Genomic DNA, 21,655 nt, shown 5'->3' with positions numbered 1-21,655 from the left:
CTCTGACTAAAAATTGCCTTATTGTCTTGATATTAAAAGATCAGAGCAAAAATGCCACTGTGAAAAAAAAACCCCAAAACAAACAGACATTTGCAACAAGGGCAGCACACCCTACCTTCAGCTGAAAATGTGTATTTTATTTCAACAAACATCATTTAGCCTGATTTATCCACTTCCCTCCATGTAAAAAAAAAAAAAAAAATCTCTTTTAGGAAAATCACATTTTGATAGAACCCAGACAGAAGAGAGGATATGAGCTGTGTATATAAGAAATAACACTGAGAGCTTTTGACCAGTGTGAGTTACTGCCTCACGAGCTGGGCATTGGAAAATGGTGTCCGACGTTCTACCTTGCAATGCAAATTCCCTCAATTTTCCTAGAGCTTGTCGAGTTTATTATGCCTGATTGTACTTCGAATGTGGCTGGTAAAGGAGCATTTTACTTCTGTAAACCTGGACTGACTGCAGAAACCTATTAAGTACCGACTTCTTAAAAGTTGAAATTAATTTCTGATCGTGGATTAAGTCTTGAAAGCAGATGCACTTCCGCGTGTCTTAGACAATACCGGGGAGCTACCAGGAGCCAGGGGGGAATTTACGAGCAGCAGCGACTGCCATTGAGAAGGCAATAAACAGGAACTAGCGGGGCGGGGCCCGGCGCGTCCCTCAGGCGAGCGGGCGATTCGAAGAGCGGGCGGCGGCGGCGGCGGCGGCGCTCGCGGCCATGGTGGAGGGCCCGGGCTGCGCGCTCTGCGCTGAGCGCCTGCGGGCGCGCCTGCGCCGGGGACAGCGCGTGCGGGCCGCGCGGGGCGGCGGCGCGGTGAGGGCGCGGGCACGGGCACGGGGGACGGGGACAGGGACAGGGCTGGGGACGGGGACAGGGCTGGGGACGGGCGCGGCCCGGCCGGCGACCGGGACACGGCTGGGCAGCCGCCTCGGGCGGCGGGGGCTCAGCGCTTTTGCTCGTGTGTGTCCGCGGTGGTAAATGCCGCCAGGTGTGCGTGACAGCAAGCGAACGGGCAGGAGCTACTGGAGTACCGGGACACGGGGCTGGCGGCCGGAGGTCCTAGCGGGGTGGGTGGTGTCCCCTATGCCGCCGCTGTCGTCGGCCGTGGGCGGTGGTGGGTATCATCAGCGAATACTGTCCTGATTCTTCCTTTAAGTTGTGGAATGTTCTTGTCAGCAGCATAATACGTCTCGGCAGGTCGGATGTATAAAGGCTATGCTGAGGCTGTAGAAACAGGAGCTTTAAGGAGTAATGAGGGAAAGCTTTTAGAATAGCTCGTGTTCACTTAGGATAGATTTCAAATTCCATGTTGCTTGAGGAAACGTTAAATACCAGGGAAATTATTCCTAATCTTACTTACTCATAATCTCCACAGTCCAGGCATGTCCTAGGTGCTCTTTAAGGTCCCTTACAACCAAACCATGCTATGATTCTAATCGATGAGAAATGTACACCTTGACCTGCAGAAAGGGGGCTTTTACTTCCATAATTATTTCTTAAGCAACTTTAATTAGACTGGTTATTTAAATAACGTGTGTGACATTTTCTTGCAATGTACACAGTATGTGATTTCCCTACAAGTTTTTATGCTTTCCTTGACAACATAAAATAGTTCACTGGTATAAAGCTGCTGGGACTTGTGAGACCTTGTAGCAGAGGGAGAAATCAGGGTGTCAGATCAGTAAGCAGACCTTGGCTGATGAGTGTGTAGGTACTGTCCTCTGGTGTTGATTACAGAAGACAAGGTATCTTTTTTCATTCTAGCTAAGGTATCTTTTTTTCTATGATTCGTTTTGCTGATCTTTAAGAGGCTGTGTGTTGCTTTTGTCCCATGAAGTATACTGGATGCCTCCAGGCAGAAAGTTGGGGAATTTTTACCCACTTTCAGTGTGTATGAAGCAGCGTAGGAGTTTGTGATCAAGGCACAGTAGGATATTAATTCAATGAAACAATTTAGGAAAGAATGTGGTTGAAAATACATCTATGTATAGGCCTTAAGATTAGTCTTCATAGGTTAATGTCTTTCAGGACAGGCTTTTGAAGTAAGGAGTTATGCTTCTAAGGTTTTAAAAAGATTTCTCACTCCCTCAAATAGATTTGATTTCATCACTTTATGCAGTAAAAGTAAAAGGCTGCACCTCAAGGCAGCCTCTATTCATTGGAAAATGACCAGCCTAAGGGTCTTGGACTTTATAGATTTCACAGGGGCTGCTAACCATGGCAAAAGACTTGGCTTCTGCTGAAGATTGCACTGTTTAGGAGTGTTTGTAGTATGATGACTGTAAGGGTTTGCCTGTTACCAAAGAGATATGAATTTAGCTTCAAATATTTGAGAAGACAAGTTAGTTTTCCATCTCAGTCATTTCTTATTATGGTTTATTTTAAACAAACCTGAGTGGCTTAAAGTTAAAATAAACTTTGTTGCACAGCAACAGACTCCAATACCTTTATTGGAAAGCATGAACTGTTTACATGGGAGCCAAATTTTGCTTTCCTCATATTTTGATAACAGACAAGGTAAGTGATGTTATGCTAGAAATATTTCTATTTTCCTATTTGACAGAATAATAACCATAAAACTCTCTAAATGTATATCATTTCAAGGTAATAATACAGTGGGAGATTGGATAGAGAGTAGCTCTGAATTGTCACTAACTAGCAGAAGCCTGGCTGATTTGCCAGAGTTGCATTCATACATATTTGCATTGAAATGGAGTGCTGTGATTGAAGCACTGATAATGTGGATCTGCCTTGCAGTCAGGGCTATGATGACAGTGAATCTTGGGGTGCTAGTCAGGGCGACCTTCACAAGCTGAGAAAAATGGGCTGGTAGAAACTCAAGTTCAGCATTTGCAGGACTTGCAGAATCCTGCACTTGGAAGAGAAGAGTGTCATGGAACAGCACAGTTCTGGCTGCTGCTCAGATGTGAAAAGGCTCTGAATCAAACAAGGACCTAGAGTCCTGGTAATGCTGACTCCATGTCACATGTTCCAAGGAAGTGACAGTGACTCTTATCTCTGATCAGCATTTGTAAGGCTGCGCCTGAGTTTCCAACTCCCCGGTAATAACAAGATAATAATATACTTATCACAGAATCACACCTGCTCTGGTGTGATTAGCAGGTGAAGCACGTGGTGCTCAAAGAGAAGCTGATAGAACTGGGGTTTTATTGCTCTCCTCAGCTACCTGTAAGGAGGTATGGAGGAGACAGAGCAAGACTCCTGTTGGACATGCACAGTGGGTGAGAAGCAGCAAATGCAGGTGACAATGGGAGAAATTCTTGTTAGGTATTAGGAAAAGTTTTCCACCACAATAGTCAAGCCATGGAACAAGGGCCCAAAGAGACTGCAGTGTCCATCACTGGAGCTGCTCTGATTTTGACTGGACAAGGCCCTGGGCTCCCTGTCCTAAGTGTACTCTGCTTTGTTTGGACCAGATAACCTGTAGACATCCCTTACAACTTCAATGCATTTTCATATGCTAAGCAAGAAAATATGACTGCTTCAATCTCACATTTATCTTGTCGTCTAATAGTGTCCCACCTGCTGCTTGCCTGCTTCTGAGATTAGACTTTAAACTATTAGGAAGAGCGATATCTCTGTGGGCTCAGTAGAAGCTTTTCTGTGCAAATGCACTATGCAAAATACTGAAAGCCTATTATTAACATTTGAAGAAGAATATAGATCTGCAAATAGCAGAATTGACACTCTGACATGTTTTTAATATTCAAACTGTACCTGTTTATTTTACACCAATCTGAAACTCTTATTATAAATTCGTGACTCTAAGGAAGAGGCATAAAACTCCCTGATAAAAAAGATGTATTGTTTCGATTAGGGAAAAAATTGAGCTAAGTTATGATAGCATTAGCAATAGTGACTGCTTCCTAGGTTAATAGTCCCATTGTTTTTGGTAGAATGCTTTAGAAGAAAAATAGTTAATGTTGTCCAAGTTGTTAAATTAGTTCATACAGCTTCTTGCTGAATGTGTACTGGTGCTAGAAACTCAGCAGTATAAATTCTCTTTAATCTTTGTGTGTGTGTGTACTCATTTTTCAGACTGCTGCAAGTAAAGAGAGAATCTCTGGTCATGATTTCCTTGTTGGACATGTTTACAGGGGTGTGGAGACATTGGGAAAGGAACTTTTTATGTATTTTGATCAGAAAGCTTTGAGGTAAGAAGTGAGAAAAAGGCTTCCTATGCATTAAGACTGAATGTATTTGTGGGGGTCACCTTATTTTTGCTAATGGTACTTTCAGAGATTTGAAAATGTTATAGAGAACCTTCTCATCAGCCTCTCTGCAGTACAGGAGTACTGGATATAGTCACATTATCAGATAATTTACTGCTTTACTGCAAGATTCCGTGTAAAGGTATCTGAAAAGGATGGTTATTTATTGACATTTTTTCAAACAGGAAGTTGCTTTTTCTAGAGACAAAACAGTTATAGTACATGCAATGCATTGAGATCCCTGCAATATTGTGTATCACTAAATAATTTTAAAGTCTCACCTTTTTACTTTAAAACAAAAAATCATCAACTCCTTTCTACCAGTTCTCATTGAATACCAGATCCTAGGTTTAATTAGCATCATGACTTTTCTATGTGTAATTAAAAAGAAGATTTCTATTTTGCCCTATTTCAGGACATCAGAGTTAATGAAACACTTTAGAATTAAATTTTATAAATTTCTTAATGCTTTGAATGTAAATATGTAGAATATAAATGTAGTTGATTTAATATTTTTTTTTTTAGTCATGAACTGAGAAGGCACTAGGATAGCTAATAGTTGTGATTCTTAAAGTTCCTTTTAAAAAGTGTACTGGAGCTTGGTAAATAAAACCATCAGCTATTAAATTGAATGAAAAATAATTTTCTGGAAGCATTTAGTGTGTCACCATTTGTTAGCAAAATACAAGAGTTTGGTTTTAAAAGAAATTTGTCTAGGTTTAAAAATAAGTTTGGCTGGTTAAGCCTGTGTAGTACTACTCATGGCACTTGAGAATTGAAAATGTTTATTGAAGAAAAGTGATTGAAACAACTATATCACCTGAACTGACTTGTAAGAAGAGTTTTGGAAAGACACAGGCTTTTAAGTACCTAATAACATTTTTTTTTCAAATTTTAAAGAGTTAACTTTAAGAATATGCTTAATGACATGTTGTGTTAGCCCATCTGTAAATACTTAAAATGTCTGTCTTTCCTGAAATGTAAGAAAGTTGGGCTTAAAGGAAATACAGACCTGGTATTGCATTTCTTTGGTCGTTTATGATGTTTAGTCTGTTAAATCTTCTTGTAACTACAAAATAATCCACTTTTTCTGATACACAGTGTGTAGTAATAGGACATTCCCACTATCTTATAATTTTTAGGACTTGATTGTACCAGATGAATTTGTAATAAATAAAATGTATGAGATGATAGTCAGACTTGTTCTTTGCTCAAGCATAGCTCCTGGTAGAATATTTCATAAAATGTAAGATCTCTTAAAGCATTACTAATCTGTAAAATGGATGCTTGAAAGAATCTGTTCTTCTACTTTGCCATCTGTGCATTTTTCAGTTTATTTCTTTTATTAATTTTTAATTGACCTGCAGGTTTTGCCTTGGTTGTAGGCAAAGAAAATCAGAAAACAACATATGGCAAATACTAATTACTTTGTTTATGGTGTTACTGGATGTAGCTGTAATGTGATAACAGTGGTGGCAATATGGAAACTAAATTCTTTCTTTCCATACCAGGTGACTTCTGGCTGATTTAACTGAAAATTTTCTGGTCAAGTGGCCTCATTTCTTTCAGCTTCCCTGAAGGTTTAAGAGTCTATGTTGGAAGATCAGCATGTCAAGTGAAAAAAATTCTAAGTGCACCAAAAAATGGTGCTACTAAATGATGAGGTTTAACTTCTGTATAATGAATTATGAAGACTACTCAAAACCAGCTATGTTTTGGAGGGATTTTTACGTGGGAAGTATTCTTTCTTCTCTGGGAACTGAGTTGTCTGTAAGACAGCAGTTTGTTGCTCTGTTGATGGTAATGACTAGAACTGATGTACATATATACTGACTTGGCTAGGTAAGGTTCACAACACTAAAAATAGACTGATGTAATGCTTGGAAATGATAGTGAAGTTAAAATACCTATAAAAACTCTCTTTCTTTCTGAGGATTCACTTTGGTATGAATGGTTCCATGCACATTAATCCTGATGGAAGCAAAGACAGAAATGGAGCACAACCAGTTTTGGAGATACAACTGATGGAGGATACTGTTTGTTTTTGGGATGTGACAGTAGAGTATAGGTAAAGCAGAAACTAACAAAACAGTTTATTTCTTTTATAACATTTTTTAAGGTAAATGAAAAATCATGTACAAATTAAGTGCTTGGATTCTATCAAGACAAAAATTTCTAAACATACCATAGTTATTTGTATGGTAATTTAAGTCTGTTACTTTTGTATCAGAGTTTACATACAGTTAAAGTAGTTCTATGCCATAGTGTCATTAGTTGATGACACTTGCCAGTGTCAAGACTGGGAATGAAAGTTGGATGTAATTCTATCCTTAGATTTGTACGCTGAAACCCATTGCTCTGTTAATTTCTATCCAAGTCTCATTTATTGACAAGAGTAACAAACAACCTGTCACGATTACTGATTTCAAGTTTTTATGTTCCCAAGGTTGGTTTTTTATTTTTTCTGTTTTCAGGAAGCAGATTTTTATAATTGTTCTATTTCACATTAAGCAGATGTTTTTGCCCATTAGCACTGTATTCACACTGCTAAAAAAGACACCAGCGAGCTTGATTTTAAAGTGATTGAAGCTCTTGAGTGGAAATGGGCATGTCAATTCATGTAACATATATAAGCATACTTTTGATTACAAAACACAAAATCTCATATAAGCCAAAACTACTTGTACTGTATTATTTTTCAAATTATTACGCTTACCCTAATAATGTATATCTTTAAATATGAATATATATTTTTTAATTTTGTAACTACTATTAATAATTACTACTACATATGTCTATTACATAATTATAATTAGCTTATTTGGTTAGAGCATGGTGCTAATAATGCCAGGATTGTGAGTTTGATCCCCATTTGGGCCATTCATTCAAGAGCTGGACTTGTGGGATCCTTCAAACTCAAAATATTCTGTAATTCTTTGAAATATAATATAATTATATATAAATATATATTTATAAATATACATAAATGTCATGTTGTAGACATTGTGGATTAGTGGACCATGTAACCATACAGTTAGGTATGTTTGAGAGTCCAAACACCTGGGCTTTCCATCTTGGAAGTAGTTTTAAAGCAAAGAGCTTGCAAATATTTTTCAAGCTAATTGGAACAAAATGAGTGGATTTCTTGTATGTTGGACTGGGTGCATGTTTCATGCACGTATTATTGTGTTGTATTACTGTTTTTGGAAGATGTGTTTAATGGAATTCCTGTGCCACTTCCTGTCACTGGTATTTTCATGGTTTCTGTTATCTGCACATAATGTTCTATTATAATTTGTTGTGTTGTTTTTAAAACCACACTGCTATATTAGAATATATTTAAAATAAAAATTAATCAGTGTATATTTCTTTTCCAGAAATGCAGCTGAGTGTGAGCAGAAAGTGAGGACGATGGAAAGTTTGGATATCTGTTCTCCAAAATTTAGCTTCTCAAGAGCAGAACATGAGATTAAGCAGCAGAACACCCGTATGCTGTGTGATGTGTTACTGGATCAAGCAGTATTACCTGGAGTGGGAAATATCATAAAAAATGAAGCACTGTTTGATAGTGGTCTTCATCCAGCTCTTAAGGTGAGTGAGTGTCTCAAGATGGTTTTAAAGAACATCAAAATGTTAAGAATTCAAATACATATTTATTTATTATTGTGCTATCTTTTACCTTTGTTTTATCATCTGTAATTTCTTAAGTTATTCTAGGACACTAAATTAATGTTTTATTATTATAACAGGAGGTTTTTGTCATGGCGCTCCTTGGAGCTGATTAATTTTCATATTCTAAGTCTGGCATCCTGTTATGCTGCCATTAAACTGACAGTCCATAAATAAGGGAAAGCAGAAAATTTACTACCCAAAGTAGTTTATGTTGTAGAGTTGATCATTTTTGCAGCTGCTTCTTCTACTTCTTATCCTGCTAGCTAGCATCAATTATTTTTTCTACCTTGTTTGTCATACTTTTCTGTTTTAAGATGTTCAGGCATGTGTCTCCCAATTTTGGTTGAAAAGATGATATTTGTAAACCAGAGATTACACAGAATGTAAATGAAATCTGGAGAAGATTAGTTACTGACAAGTTTTTTAAACATAGTATTTTGAAAATTGTTCATAGAATCAATCTGGATTTTAATTTTATCTGTGATATGGCAGAAAAAAAAATAAATAATATTTGGGTTCTTCAAATATATTTGGTTGATACGTCTCTCTCATTGTGATATCTTTGACTCACGCGTTCTTCCTGACTCTCTCTCAGAGGAAAGAGCCTCAGATGATAGGTCATATTATGATCTAGGAGGAAATTAGGAGGGATGTAGGACTTGCTAACTCTTATGTGACTCATGTGACCATGAACTCTTTGGTCAAATAGGGGAAGACAACTGGATTTTCTACCATGTTTTGCGTGGTTGAGGCAAAGCACTTTGTTTGGTATGCAAGCAGTGAGTTTTTGTAGTATAGGATGTGAACATGTACTGTTTTACTGAGATGATACATGTAATATGGAGTCAGGGAATTATCACAACATGGAGAAAAGCAACTCCACATCAAAGTGCACCCACCTCATAGGTCTTTTTTTGCCTTAGCATTATAATATTCTGAAAATCATTCTTGTCTTTCTTACAGGTCTGCCAACTGACAGATGAGCATATACATCACTTGGTGAAAATGACACGTGATTTTACCCTGCTTTTTTATAAGGTATTGGCACATACTTCTGGAAAACTTTCAAAATGTTACTCTGCCATGTTAGCTGTGTGTGATTGTCTGGTGAAAACAGTATAAAGATGCAACAAAGCAAGTGTTTCCCTAAATAGGATTGTTGGTTTGTGTGCTCTTTATTAATTGTGAATTGTCAGATGATGAAAAGGTAGGGGGAGCCAAGATTGTCAAAATATGCACAGCTTGGCCCAAAAGACATTCACAGATGCTGCCTGAGGGCCAGTTCAGTTTTTCTGTGCATGTGCTGTTATGCCACTCTGAACATGTCAGAACTGATGTAGGCTAAGCACAAAGTTACATATAAGATAATAAAGATTACTCTTCAAACTGGGAACTAGAGATTGTCCCAGGGAAATATGAAGGTAGTGATGTGGCTTCCTTTATAAAACTTGAAATAGCAATTAAATTTATTTAACTAAATAGTTTGAAACTTCTAACAACTTTGTTCTCCTAACTGAAATGATGGGTTTGGTTGACAAATTGAAATAAATTACAATTTCTCCCTACTGCTATAACTTCAGTAGGACTTAATTTCTTCCTGTATAAACTCCATAATTTCTGGTGCTCTTTAACTTTCTGCAATACAAAAGGAGAGAATTTGACCTAATTCTTCTATGTTTTGTTTCTTTAAGCTGCATATAAAGAAATGAACAGCAGTAGTGACATTTTGTCTGTTTCTCTTGATTTTCATGAAAGGCAAGGAGCTAGCACTGCTAAAAAGAATTTTTTTGGTAGGTGAGGGTGAGAGCACCTAACATTCCTAAAATCATAAAGGCTAAAACTGTAGTTTGTTTGATAGTCTGTTTAAATATCTACTTTCCTTCTACCCACTAAAGAGTGTTTTAGTTTGTTGGTACAGAAATGTTTTCATTTCTCCAAACTTCATAGTGAAGTCTGCCAGTAAAGAGACACTGTCTAGTTCTGCAACAACTGTAATACTCAGAAATTTAAAGGCTTTTAGACTGATAATAAACAAGTTAAACTTTCTGTTTAGCCAGTTTGAAAACTTCTGTAGTCCACACTTAGCAAGTATTCACCAGTCAAGTACTTTTAAGAGGGCTAGCCTCTCCCTTCCATCTTAAAGAGACATAATAAAAATATGTTAGAGGGATAGTACTCGAATTTTTTTAATAGACTGTTATAGATTGTTTGCGGTCATTGTACTGTATCATTACAGATACAAAGATGAAGAATCTTGTTTGTGTAAAATGCAGTTGATTTTGTTTGGTTTTTGAATAACTGAATGGGGAAAAAAACTACTCATGAGCAACTGACTGAAAATCTTGAGGAGGCAGCTGTGAATATTCATGCAGATATATATTAGTAATTCCTTCTGATTGAATTACTAGTTTGTACTGGCAAAAGAATTCTCTTTCAGCAAGACTGATGAGTAAAAGCACAGCAGAAGCAAATATACTGTGCTCAAAGTCATCTGTGTTTTGGGAGAACTCCAACAGTTTTCATACAGAATGGAGCTAGAGCTACTGAAATCTTCCTGAGCTGTGCTGGTGTTGCTTGGCCAGCTGTGGTGTTGTTTGAACTGAGCCCAAGGATTTCCAATGTTAGGGTAGAAACTTGTGTGGCTCTGCAGAGTTGGCTGCATCTCCACTGGGCTCTTCTTGTATCGATTTTTTTTGCCACTTTTAGCTGTAGTGTGTCTATGCTGACTTCATGGGAGTTTTGTGAATTGTCTCATGAAATGTGCCTGCCAGCTGTCTGGAGGCTCATTAGGTCACTGCCCTTGGCCTTGTACTCTACTTAATTTAATATGGCTGTCTGCCAGAGTCTGGGGAGCTCACCGTAGTGCCAAGTGGCTTTTCATGAGCCAGGTTGTCTGGCATGGCCAGGGCCAAGATGAACCTGAGCAACTTTACTGGGCACTACCCAACATTTACGGAATCTTGGGAATATTTCTGCATTGCACAGTTCTTTAGGTTTTGGGAAGGCTTATTAACCCAGATTGTAGCATCGTGTTTGAGTTGTGCTGTGGTTTCGGTCTTTTGGGGGTGAGAGAAGGTGATGTTTGTTTTGTAGTTTGTTTGTTTTGTTTTCTCTGCTGTATTGATTGGAGCTCATTAGCTCTTCAAGAAGATTCCTCCTGCAGGTTCCAGGTCAAAGACAACTGATGCAGAATCAGAGCTAGCAGGTCCAGCTGAACTCAGAGTTCCTAGCATGTATTTGTTGCACCTTGCTAGTATGCTTTTTTTCCTTCTTTTATTTCATTATGTGGAGAATTACAGACACTGTTATACCTCATTTGTCAATTCTTTGAATAAAATAATGTGAAATACAGATATAGCCTTTAATAGTGTCTCTCTTAAATATCTTCATCTAGTCATTGAGTTGACAGTCTGTGTAGGTTTTTTTTATTTTCAGACTCACATAAAATTTATCCTTAGTCTCTAACATGGATTTAAACACATTCTGTTTTAGTGCCGCAAGTCTGGGTCTCCACTGTACAAACACTACAAAGTGTACAAGCGCCCCACTTGTGGGGAGTGCAATGGCAGCATCACCGTGTGCCGCTTGGGAGACCATAACAGGATGACTTACTTCTGCTCTCGATGTCAAAAGGCGGAGCCCCAGCTTGTCAATCTTAGGTATGATGGTAACATGGTGACATTTTTAAGCACCTCTGAAGTGCTGTTACAGCAAGAGGACACCCCCTTTGAGATAGAATGGCTCTGTGTGCATTTTATAACTACATTAACTGTGCCAGACAAAAACAGAATGTCTTGCAAAAAAAAAAGTTTTGGCTATTGGTATTTAAAAATGGTTAGAAGCTTTGATTCTTTGCTACTTTTCTTTTCAAAGGTGTCATCTATTATGAAGTAGCTATTACTCTAATCAAATGTAGGAATTACAAAACAATTCAGAGTACTTAGATTTATTCACTGAAACTAAGTCACTGGAAATGTTGGCCTTTGTTCTTGGTGTTATCAATATAAAGGGCTTGGATGTTTCCACACAACTGAGTTGAATTTCATGAAGCAGGAATTTGTGTCTTTTGTTTTGCAGGATAACCCCATCAGTCCTGGCATGTCTAGATAGCTGTGTGTCTGTGCAAGTTTATTCTGGATATGGACTTATACTGAGGATAACTAAAACTTCACTAAATTCAGAGTGCAGCCAACATTTTAGGGGCTTAGTACTTTTTCTTCCTCCTCACTGGATTTTAAAAGCTTTTGCTATAGGTGTGCTACAGAGACACTTTCACTTCCACATAAAGAGTGCTAGCAGCAGCTTTCCTCTTTTTATTTCAGGAAAGCAGAAAATGCATTTGATATCACAAAGGGTCAAAAGGTAAAAGTTCCAAAAGCACCTTATTCAGACTTAGGCATCTGTTATTCTTGAAAATTTTCATCTGAGGCTTCAGAATTTTGCCTTTATTTTCTGTCAATCTAATACAAGATGCTATTTCACTTTGAGACTTTGCCTCGTTAGTGTGTGTGAGTGTGTATATATATATTTTTTTTTTTTAGGTAAGATTTACAGAACACACAAATCCCTCTCCTACCTCCAGGCTTCTTTCAAGACTCAGATGGCTGAAGGGATTTTGCTTAAAGCTTAAAAAATTGCCTTTGAGTACAGATCAAATATCAAAAGTTCCAGCATGGAAAATAAATATTTCACAAGCTGATAACTCAAATCTGCTGTATTTTCAGAAAGTAATAATGAGAAATATTTTGCCAAAGTGTAGGAAGACAGCATTATTCTGTTTTGTCAGATAACTAGAAAACAATGTAAGGAAAAAATCTTTCTGTTTTCTAGAACAAGTAGTGATTTAGTATTTTGTTGTACTTTTAAATAAAAAATTGAAGAGTGCTGTATTAAGTGAAAAACATGGTAGTGGTAGCTATAAAATAAAAATGTGGTTTCTTGTCTTGTCCTTATTCTAGTGGTCAGTTCTTTCTGTTCTACTGCTCTCTTTTCAATTATACAGTAACTTACCATGTAAAATTATGCATAGCTCAAGTAATTTATTTGTCATTCCAGTCTTTTCACATTTGAAGACTGGAAGGGGCTCGTGATTAGACTGACTTGCTACAGATCATAAACTGTAGAATTCAACCCAGTGGTTCTTGGGTCAAGTCAAGTAGCTTATGATTTTGCTCAACTGAAAAAAAAATTATAAAAATACTCATTATAAACTTAGCCTTCAAATGTACCTTGAATTTTAAAAATAGTTCTTTCCCCACATATTTCATAAATTGGGAAAGGTGGGGGGGTAATGACAGGACAGGTGAACCAGGGGAACTACATGGAATTAAACTCCCGAACATGACACATAGAATTTATCCAGTCAAGTAATGCATTTTTGATAACGGAGTATCACAACTGATCTAATAATGTGAAAATACGCATTTTAACACTTACAGTTCAGCTGTTTTGTTTGCTAGCCACAGTATTTTGGTGAATGCTACTGTAATTTCTTTTCTGCGTCTTAACAGCACAGACTCTTTGGTATGTCAGCAGTTCTCATTATCCTCCTCAGTTTTCCTGTTGTGAAAGATGTGGTAGGTAGTGGATATCTCTCTACCATTATCTTAGAATTCTAGCCTGTTACAGAAAGCGATCATTATGGAAAAAATATCAGATCAAAGGAGTGTCTCAACAGTGCCCAATTACAGCATTTGCATTATTGATTGCAGTCCTTAAATTCTTAGGATTAATAAAAGTCTCTAAAAAGTGCACAATTCCACAAAAAGTATGAAAAAACCCCTCACTTGACAGCTTATCAACTATAAATTGGATGATATCTTAGTACCTAAATATACATACATAACTAACTGAACAGGTAAGTTCAAATTACGTTTAACGTGCTTGTCAGTGTTTGGATAAAAGAGCAGTCCCTGGTAACAGGAAGCTGTAAAGAAGTAACTATGATTCTAAATCAGTCTATCAACATAGGAAGTATTATAATTTACGGGAAAATATATAAAACTGAACCTTTAGTGGTCTGGAGTGATTTTGTCTCACAAGTCACAGCTAGGTTCCTTAATTCTGAACAGGTTCCTGCATTTTAAAAGGCTTTCCAGGAAATGGTGACACATGAGACTTTCTGACTTTTAAGGCTTTCAGTGCTTTTGTCTGCTCTGATAACAAATTGGACTTATGGGTAGCATTTAACTGAGAAAAAAAAAAAAAAATTGCTACCCTGTATGATTTTCTGCAGCTCATCTTCTAAACAGTTCTTCATCCAGTAATGCATTTGTTAGCAAGTCTTTGTACAAGGGACTGGGGGAAAAGCCCTGAAACAGTCTCCTTTCTCACTAAGCGCTTTTTCTTTTTTTTTTTTTTTAGTACTTGGAAATGGTAGGGAATCTGAGAGGCTGGGGCATTGTCCTGAAGAGTACATCAGTTAATAATTAACTCATTAATGTCAATTTCTTGTTTAAATATTTTTATTTGTATTACTTCTGCAGCATCTGGAAAGATTTGCCCTTGAGGTAAAGAAAAGAAAAATCAAACCTGAACAGTGACATGCTGTCCAAGCTGATAGGAGGCATAACACTGTACTGCTTGTTCTCTAGCCTATGCCTCCCTGCACAGAGTGGTGTAAGGCAATTTGTAGGGGGAACGTCACAAAACACTAACATCATTCTTTGTTTCACAGCAAACTGCCAGCTAGAAATAGCCTAATTGGCTGGGTATATGGCAGGGGGTCATGTTCTAATGAACATGTAGCTCGGAAATCTGAAGAGGAGTGGACGTGTATGTGCTGCACCCTAATAAACAAGCCTTCTGCTGAAATTTGTGATGCCTGTTTGACTTCAAGACCTGAAGGTACTGAAGGGTTGTCTGGCATCTGTATTGGGAAAGAGGGGAACTCTATGATTTTGATGTAGTTTTTATGTAGAAGTGTCTTATTGTGAATCATATATATAACCAGCTAACTTGAAGTCAGATTTTGAGGAAATCTTACACAGACAATAAGGAAACTGTCTTGTCTTAAACCCTAAAAGTGCCATCTTCCAACCTGGTGTGTAGGTGGGATTCTATAGATAAGTGTCTTCAGTGACCCTTTGTTTTTCTGGGGCAAGGAGTGAGAAAAATCTCCATTATTTCATCTCTCCTTAAAATCATTCAAAGTTTGCAATGTAAGTCTGAATTAGAAATCATCAAGGGTCAGAAAATTAACTGTCATTCTTCCATGTGAACAAAAGTGGTGTATTTTAATAGCCTTTTTGCAGAATCACAGAAGGGATAGGCTGGAAGACACCTTCAAGATCAGAGTCCAACCCATGCCCTAACACCTCAACTAAACCATGGCACCAAGTGCCATATCCAGTCTTTTTTTTGAACACATCCATGGATGGTGGCTCCACCACCTCCCCAGGTACACCATTCCAGTACTTACCCTTTCCATGAAAAACCTTTTCCTAATACCCAACCTATATTTCCCTTGGCACAGCTTAAGACTGAGTCCTCTCGTTCTGTCAGTTGCTGTCTGGAGAAAGAAACCACCCCTCACCCGACTACAGCCGCCTTTCAGGAAGTTGTAGAGAGTGATAAGGTCACCCCTGAGTCTCCTTTTCTCCAGGTTAAACACCCCCAGCTCCCTCAGCCGTTCCTCACAGGGCTTGTTTTCCAAGCCCCTCACCAGCCTCGTTGCCTCCTCTGGACGCGCTCAAGTGTCTCAACGTCCTTCCTAAACTGAGGGGCCAGAAATGGACACAGCACTCAAGGTGTGGCCTGACTGGTGCCCAGTACAGGGGAAGAATGATCTCCCTGCTTCTGCTGGCCACACCATTCCTGATCCAGGCCAGGATGCCATTGGTCCTCCTGGCCACCTGGGCACACTGCTAACTCTAGTTCAGCTGCTGTCACCAGTAGTCCCAGGTCCCCTTCTGCCTGGCACTGTCCAGCCACTGTCCCCAGCCTATAACGTTGCAGGGTCTGGGGCTACTTTTTTTCCCTCCAAGTTCAGCGTAAAAATGATTCTGAACTTCCTACCTCAATTTGTTTGTCTCTTGCTGGAGCTTTAAATGCTGCTATCTACATAAAATATTGCTTCATTGCTTAATCATTTTATGACTGGAGTGATGTGTGGAAAACCCTTATCTTGCACTAGCTATAGTTCATTTTCTCAGGTCAGGAATCAATAAAAGTATATCTTCATGCCTTACATGACAGTTGTTGCCAACACAGGCTAATATTGCATAATTCTTCTGTCAAATCAGCACCAGAAACCTGAAAATTTTAATCTGTTCACAGAATACGATTTACCAACATTTATCCAGGAATTAATATTGTCAGCTGGCCTTTATAATATATTATGCCATGTGCACAAACGCTTTATTTTAAGCTTTGAAACAAAATCTTATTCCTTCTCCTGTACTTTTGAGTTTTACTTGTTTAGTTAGATGCAAATACTGAAATCAGGTTTGGAATTTGAAGATGTTTTAGACTTGATGGAATACTGTTAGGATTTTTTTTTTTAAATAAGACCTTATTTTTTGCATAGGAGTGGTATTTGAGGTTTTTTCTTTTTTTTCAAATATGGGTTTGCTTACCTCTTTTTTTTTTAATCCTTAAGATTCTTTCCCATCTCACTTGGTGCAGTGTTTGTTTTTATGTTGTTTCTAAAATTAACTGCTGTCAGCAGAAATGTTTCAATTTTTGAGGACAGAATACTTGCTCTGTAAAATTAGCTACTGGCCCTACAGCTGAAATAATTCAGTCTGTAGACAGATAATTATTTACCATTACATTGCAATTTCCCTGCTCCTTTGCTAAGTACAAGGCCAAGCTACTACTATTCTTTCTTAAGAAGTCTGAATGAAACCAGTGCAGAAGTGGCAAAATGGAAGGAGCCTGGAAACAAGTAATATTCCAAGTCAAATGTAGAAGTTCTTTGTTTCTGAGAATGCCTTTAGAGAGAGCTTGCCCTTGTGTAAGTCTCATCTACCCGTGTTCTGCTTAATTCCCTCTTCTTTTTATGGAATACACTGGATATAGTAGAAAAGGAAGGACTCTGTCCTTGAACACTATGGTTTCACAGGTACCTAAAAAGATTGCACATAGGATGCCATTAAGTTCTTTTCACTCTTTTCTCAGGAAAGGGATTACCTACAGACTCCTTATGTATTAAATTGGCATTAATAAATTATTCCCATTCTTTCTAAGTGATTATTGCCCGCTAGGAGGGCCTCTGATTCTGTAAAGAAACTGTTGCTTATACCACAAAGCAAATGTCTGAACTGCTTTCTTCTGAAAGCTTCTTACAGTAAGTTTGGATGAACACAAAGTTTGGAAAGGATGGGAACAGTGAAAACACTACAGACCCCAAAACCTGAATATTCGTTTTTGTGTCAATAATAAAGTAATACTTTAAAAATGGATAATGCATTGCTGCTTGGAGGTACTGTGCTCTGTGACCTCCAATTGCTGGGGTTGCTAAAGGTTATTTTGAGAAATTTAAATACTTTAATCTCTGTGTTTGGGGCAGATTGCATTTTTTATAGTTAATTGTCCAATAGCTTTCATTTACTTAGTACTATTAGCTGATCCTATTCAAGCAATAGTAATGTTATCTTGAAACACATGTTTTAAATGACTCCAGGAGTGCATGAGGTTTTTATTATTGTAAAAAATTTTGTACTCCAATTTGTGACAGATTTTGAGGTGGTATTGTAAATTTACTTTCATTCTCCACATGACAGCTTATGAATACAGATCAGAAATATAATGTAGCATTCTATGCAGATGGATTATAACTAGTAACTTTTTTTCCTCAGTTCCAAAGATGGAGAGTTTTGAAGATTCTGCAGCCTTCAATACAAAGTTAATGAAGTACCCTTGTAATGATTTCAGAAAACCAAGCACAGAAATAAAGATCAATAGGAAAACTGCATTTGGAACTACAACTCTGGTCTTAACAGATCTTGGAAACAAAACTGTTTTGAGAAATGATACCCAGGTATCTGGTGGACACTCTCAGTGTGTTGTTCCAAAAAGCAATGGTAAACAGATCCAAAGCAATGCCTGCCAGTCAGGGGGAAGCACAGACAAAGACTGCTCAGCACACGTAACTGCTCTGGCTTCATCCTCCTGTCAGCAACCTGGCTTTTTCAAACACAAACAGAAAAAACAGAAAACTGATCATGTGCCTTTGGTTCACCCACATAACATAGCAATCAGGTATGTATTCTAAAATGAGAGAGTGGAATCCCATAAACCAACTTTATCCTTAAAGATTAATTGAATACTGTGCTGTTGGGCTCAGGCAGTGTTGTCTTTGGATTTCTGCCAGAGGTAACTTATTGTAGGCTAACTATAATTCAGATTTCAAAAGCACTGAATTTCTTAGGCTGTCACTAGAAAAGTCCTGATTTTGGCATCTAGCCAGTCTGCTGTAAGCTAAACAGCTGTTCATAGTTCAGCTATTCCCACTGAATAGGCCAGTCTAGTTTTAATAAGTCAAGCACATTTCTTCCTAAGGAGTTGTCTAATCTTAGCACTGTAGTTGTTGTCTGCATGGAGAGATCTTGAAATCAGTGTGAAAGATTATAAAAGGAAGCTATCTGGATGAATATATTCTAATTAAAGTTATTTGTCAATTACCAGGTTTCAGCATTCTTCCATGACAGGAAGCTCTGTACAGTTACCTTGATGAGCTTGCCATCACTGCTTTTAGAATCCCTTCCCATTCTGTATATAACCACTTCAATGCTCTACACATACTTGTATTTACAGGGTCCTGTTCAGACACATCCATTGCCTAGTTAAGAGAAATGTGAGAATCTATGAGGGTTGTCACAGAAAAGTTGGGCAGATAGTCACAACAGTAATGGGAGTGCAAGGTAGATGTCACTTACAATGGTAAATTATGCAAACTGAATGTGAAATATTGATGATATGCTACAAAATTCTTGGTCATGTGTCTGTTCTGAAATACAGAAATTACTTCTTGCATTGTTGAAGCACCAGTTTTGAAACAATCTCGCTGACTAGCCAGGCCAGACTGAATGAATACAATTTCTCCTTGCGCTCTCAGTACAGACTGAGGAACTGAAGCTGTAGGCAGGATAACTGAGAATACAGAGGACTGCAAACAAGAAATGAGATGGTATCAATCATGACAACAGGTTGTTGTAGGAAGTCATCAACTGAAATGCTTTTTTATTGTATTTTTTTAAACAGCTAAACCAACAAAAAAATCTGTTGGTTATTTTTATCTTGTGTTTTAATGAGGTGTTGGAATAAAACTGCTGGTGTCGGCAGGACTGCAATCTTCCAGACATAGAAGAAAACATAAAATTCTTAAGCTGATAACTTGACCAGAATGAATTAATATTTTCTTTTTTCACTAAGGTGCCATTACTGCTTTTCTTCTCTATAAATATTTTGGAAAGATACATTTCAGAGTATTAATGTTGCTATTTTTAAATGAAACCTTGTGTATTGCAGATAGCCAGAAATTATCTCAATCATGAGGAAGAAACAAACTTTATCCCATTCAGAGAATTCTCTTGCATCCCATCATCTGTATTACTTCATGACCAAATATGATTTGGAGCAGTACTGTAACTTTTTAGTAAATAGAGTGGAACTCTTTTCTGTGAAGCATACAAATGCCTTCAGACTGGAGTAATTAGTGGTATTTGTCTTTTTTCCACTGAGAGCAGAACACTCTTTTAGAACGTCAGGATTTGAGGTGGGCAGTATAACATCAGTGGTAATATTTTGTTTCATGCATGAATTTGAGTACTTCAAAATAATTTAAGACCTGGTGGGGAAACTGGTATAATACCTCAAGGAAAGCACACAGTCGTGTCTATTCACTACTCGCAATCATTCAGCTTTAAAGGCGCAATAGGGTGCATTAGAGAAGCAAGTCCTTTGTCTGTCACTGTGTGCAAAAGTACACCGGGTGAGCCATTGTAATGGTAGAAGAGAGTTCTTTGGCTGGTAATCCCTTTTAAATTACGCAGAAGTAATTTTGTAACCTGTCATTACAGCGCACCTCAAACTAACGTGACAGATGATACTCGCATGTTGAGCGTGGTACATCCTCGCTGCAGTAAACACAGCCGTCTCTGCAGCCTCAGAGTTGTGAGAAAGGATGGCGAAAACAAGGGAAGGCAGTTTTATTGCTGCCCTCTCCCCAGGGAAACTCGGTGTGACTACTTTCAAGTATGTATAAGAGTTCAGGACCTGTTTTTATATGCTTGTTCCTGCAGCCTCCTTGGCCCAGTGACCAGTCAATCATGGACAGATATATTACATTTAAAGTTTGATATAAATACTCTTGCACACTGAATTGAAACTAAGAGCATAATAATACTTATGAACTTAACAGTTTTAGTTACTTCTCTTACTGTTGAGAAGGCACCTGCTTGTGGAAACGCTCTTAATCTACTTCTGAGTGGTGTAAAACGTGTAAGAGAAATACTGGTTTGAGGGGACTTCTACAAGTTGTTCAGATCAGCTTCTTCCTGAAAGAAAGACTATAGCAAACTAGATCTAATTGTCAGCCATGTTATTTGCTAGCCAGAATCCTGATAGCCTCTTAAGATGATGATTCTGTTAACTGACTGGGCAAACCCTTCCAGTGCTGCACTAGCACCTAACACGACCCTCCTAGCTGCAATTGGTGGCCTCTGCTCCTTGCTACAAATGTACATGTCTGAAAAGAGTTTGACCTGAAAAGTGACCTGACAGTCATGACTATCAGGTAGTTAATAGACGAACTCAAGACAGTAATGACCATAATGCCTGAATTTGAAAAACTATGTGTTAACATCATTTCAAGTTACACCAGTCAAAGTGCATGCAGTTGAAGTTGATGTTAAAGAAAAATCTAAAAAGTGTTCACAAAAGAGATAAAACTATCCTAAGTGCTAGAAAGAATTTCTTCGTGGCATTCCCTGTAGATCCTTTTCTGTTGTTCATTTTAAAATAAGGAATTCATAGTGATCACATGTGCCTGAAACCTGTTTCTTTGGCAGTGGGCTGACTTGGATTCTCCATTTTGTAACCATGGCAAGCGGTGTGTTACGAAGACTGTGTTGAAGATTGGTCCAAATAATGGAAAGAACTTTTTTGTGTGCCCTCTTGGGAAGGAAAAACAGTGTGGCTTCTTCCAATGGGCAGAAAATGGGCCAGGTATGAAGATTCTTCCATGATGCTCATGTTACAGTTACAGTAACAGTTCTTCAGGATGTCTTAAGTGCACACAACATTTGTAGTAATTTCTGTTTTGTTCTTTTTCCCTGTTGACTCATTAACTAGTAAAAGAGCTCCAATGTAAAGAACAAGTCTAGAAACAGTAATTTTACATAGTCCTATAAAAATTAAATACGGTTTGTATGCTGTCTACCATTTTGAAATAAACATTTAGCTTGCAAGATATTGTGACATACGATTGCATTTCTAATAAAAAATTGCACTGTTTCCTTTTTTCATGTATTGTTTTAAATTGTTTTAAATTTTCATGTAATGTTTTAAATTTTCTTAAGTGTGAACATGTATTTAACAAAAGTGAATAAAAAGAATATACTTTATTAAGTACCTAAAAGCTTCGTGTTTTCTCAGAGCTTAAGAGGAAGCAGCTACGAACTGTACTATTCAAATGTTACTGTGGTGGATTGACCTTGCTTAGATTTGGAAAACAAAGACAAAAAACTGCCCTGAAAAAAAGTAACATGACTTCAGTTTTCTAAATTATATATCCTGAAAA

At 37.8% G+C, this 21,655-nt stretch overlaps 1 protein-coding gene across 3 annotated transcripts; it reads left to right on the top strand.

Annotated features, from left to right (window-relative positions):
• Window positions 1-675: 675 nt before the first annotated feature.
• NEIL3 (nei like DNA glycosylase 3) lies at window positions 676-21,478 on the top strand. Of its 3 annotated transcripts, none has more exons than XM_066185932.1 (10): window positions 676-820; window positions 4,067-4,182; window positions 6,173-6,307; window positions 7,617-7,830; window positions 8,875-8,949; window positions 11,404-11,570; window positions 14,588-14,757; window positions 17,712-18,114; window positions 19,935-20,109; window positions 20,925-21,478. In XM_066185932.1, exons 1-10 carry the CDS (start codon window positions 725-727, stop codon window positions 21,099-21,101), a joined length of 1,728 nt encoding a protein of 575 aa, XP_066042029.1. In that variant the 5' UTR covers window positions 676-724; the 3' UTR covers window positions 21,102-21,478. The 3 variants fall into 3 exon arrangements, with proteins under 3 accessions (XP_066042029.1, XP_066042030.1, XP_066042031.1); XM_066185933.1 differs by lacking the exon at window positions 676-820 and adding an exon at window positions 2,444-2,524; XM_066185934.1 differs by lacking the exons at window positions 676-820; window positions 4,067-4,182 and adding an exon at window positions 5,755-6,081.
• Window positions 21,479-21,655: the final 177 nt, after the last annotated feature.

This window comes from Chamaea fasciata, unplaced genomic scaffold (genome assembly GCF_029207755.1).
Source record: "Chamaea fasciata isolate MVZ Bird 193981 ecotype frontalis unplaced genomic scaffold, bChaFas1.0.hap1 SCAF_6, whole genome shotgun sequence".
Classification (NCBI taxonomy): domain Eukaryota; kingdom Metazoa; phylum Chordata; class Aves; order Passeriformes; family Sylviidae; genus Chamaea; species Chamaea fasciata.
The sequence above is the reverse complement of the archived record's forward strand: the minus strand, read 5'-3'. Positions and strand labels throughout refer to the sequence as shown.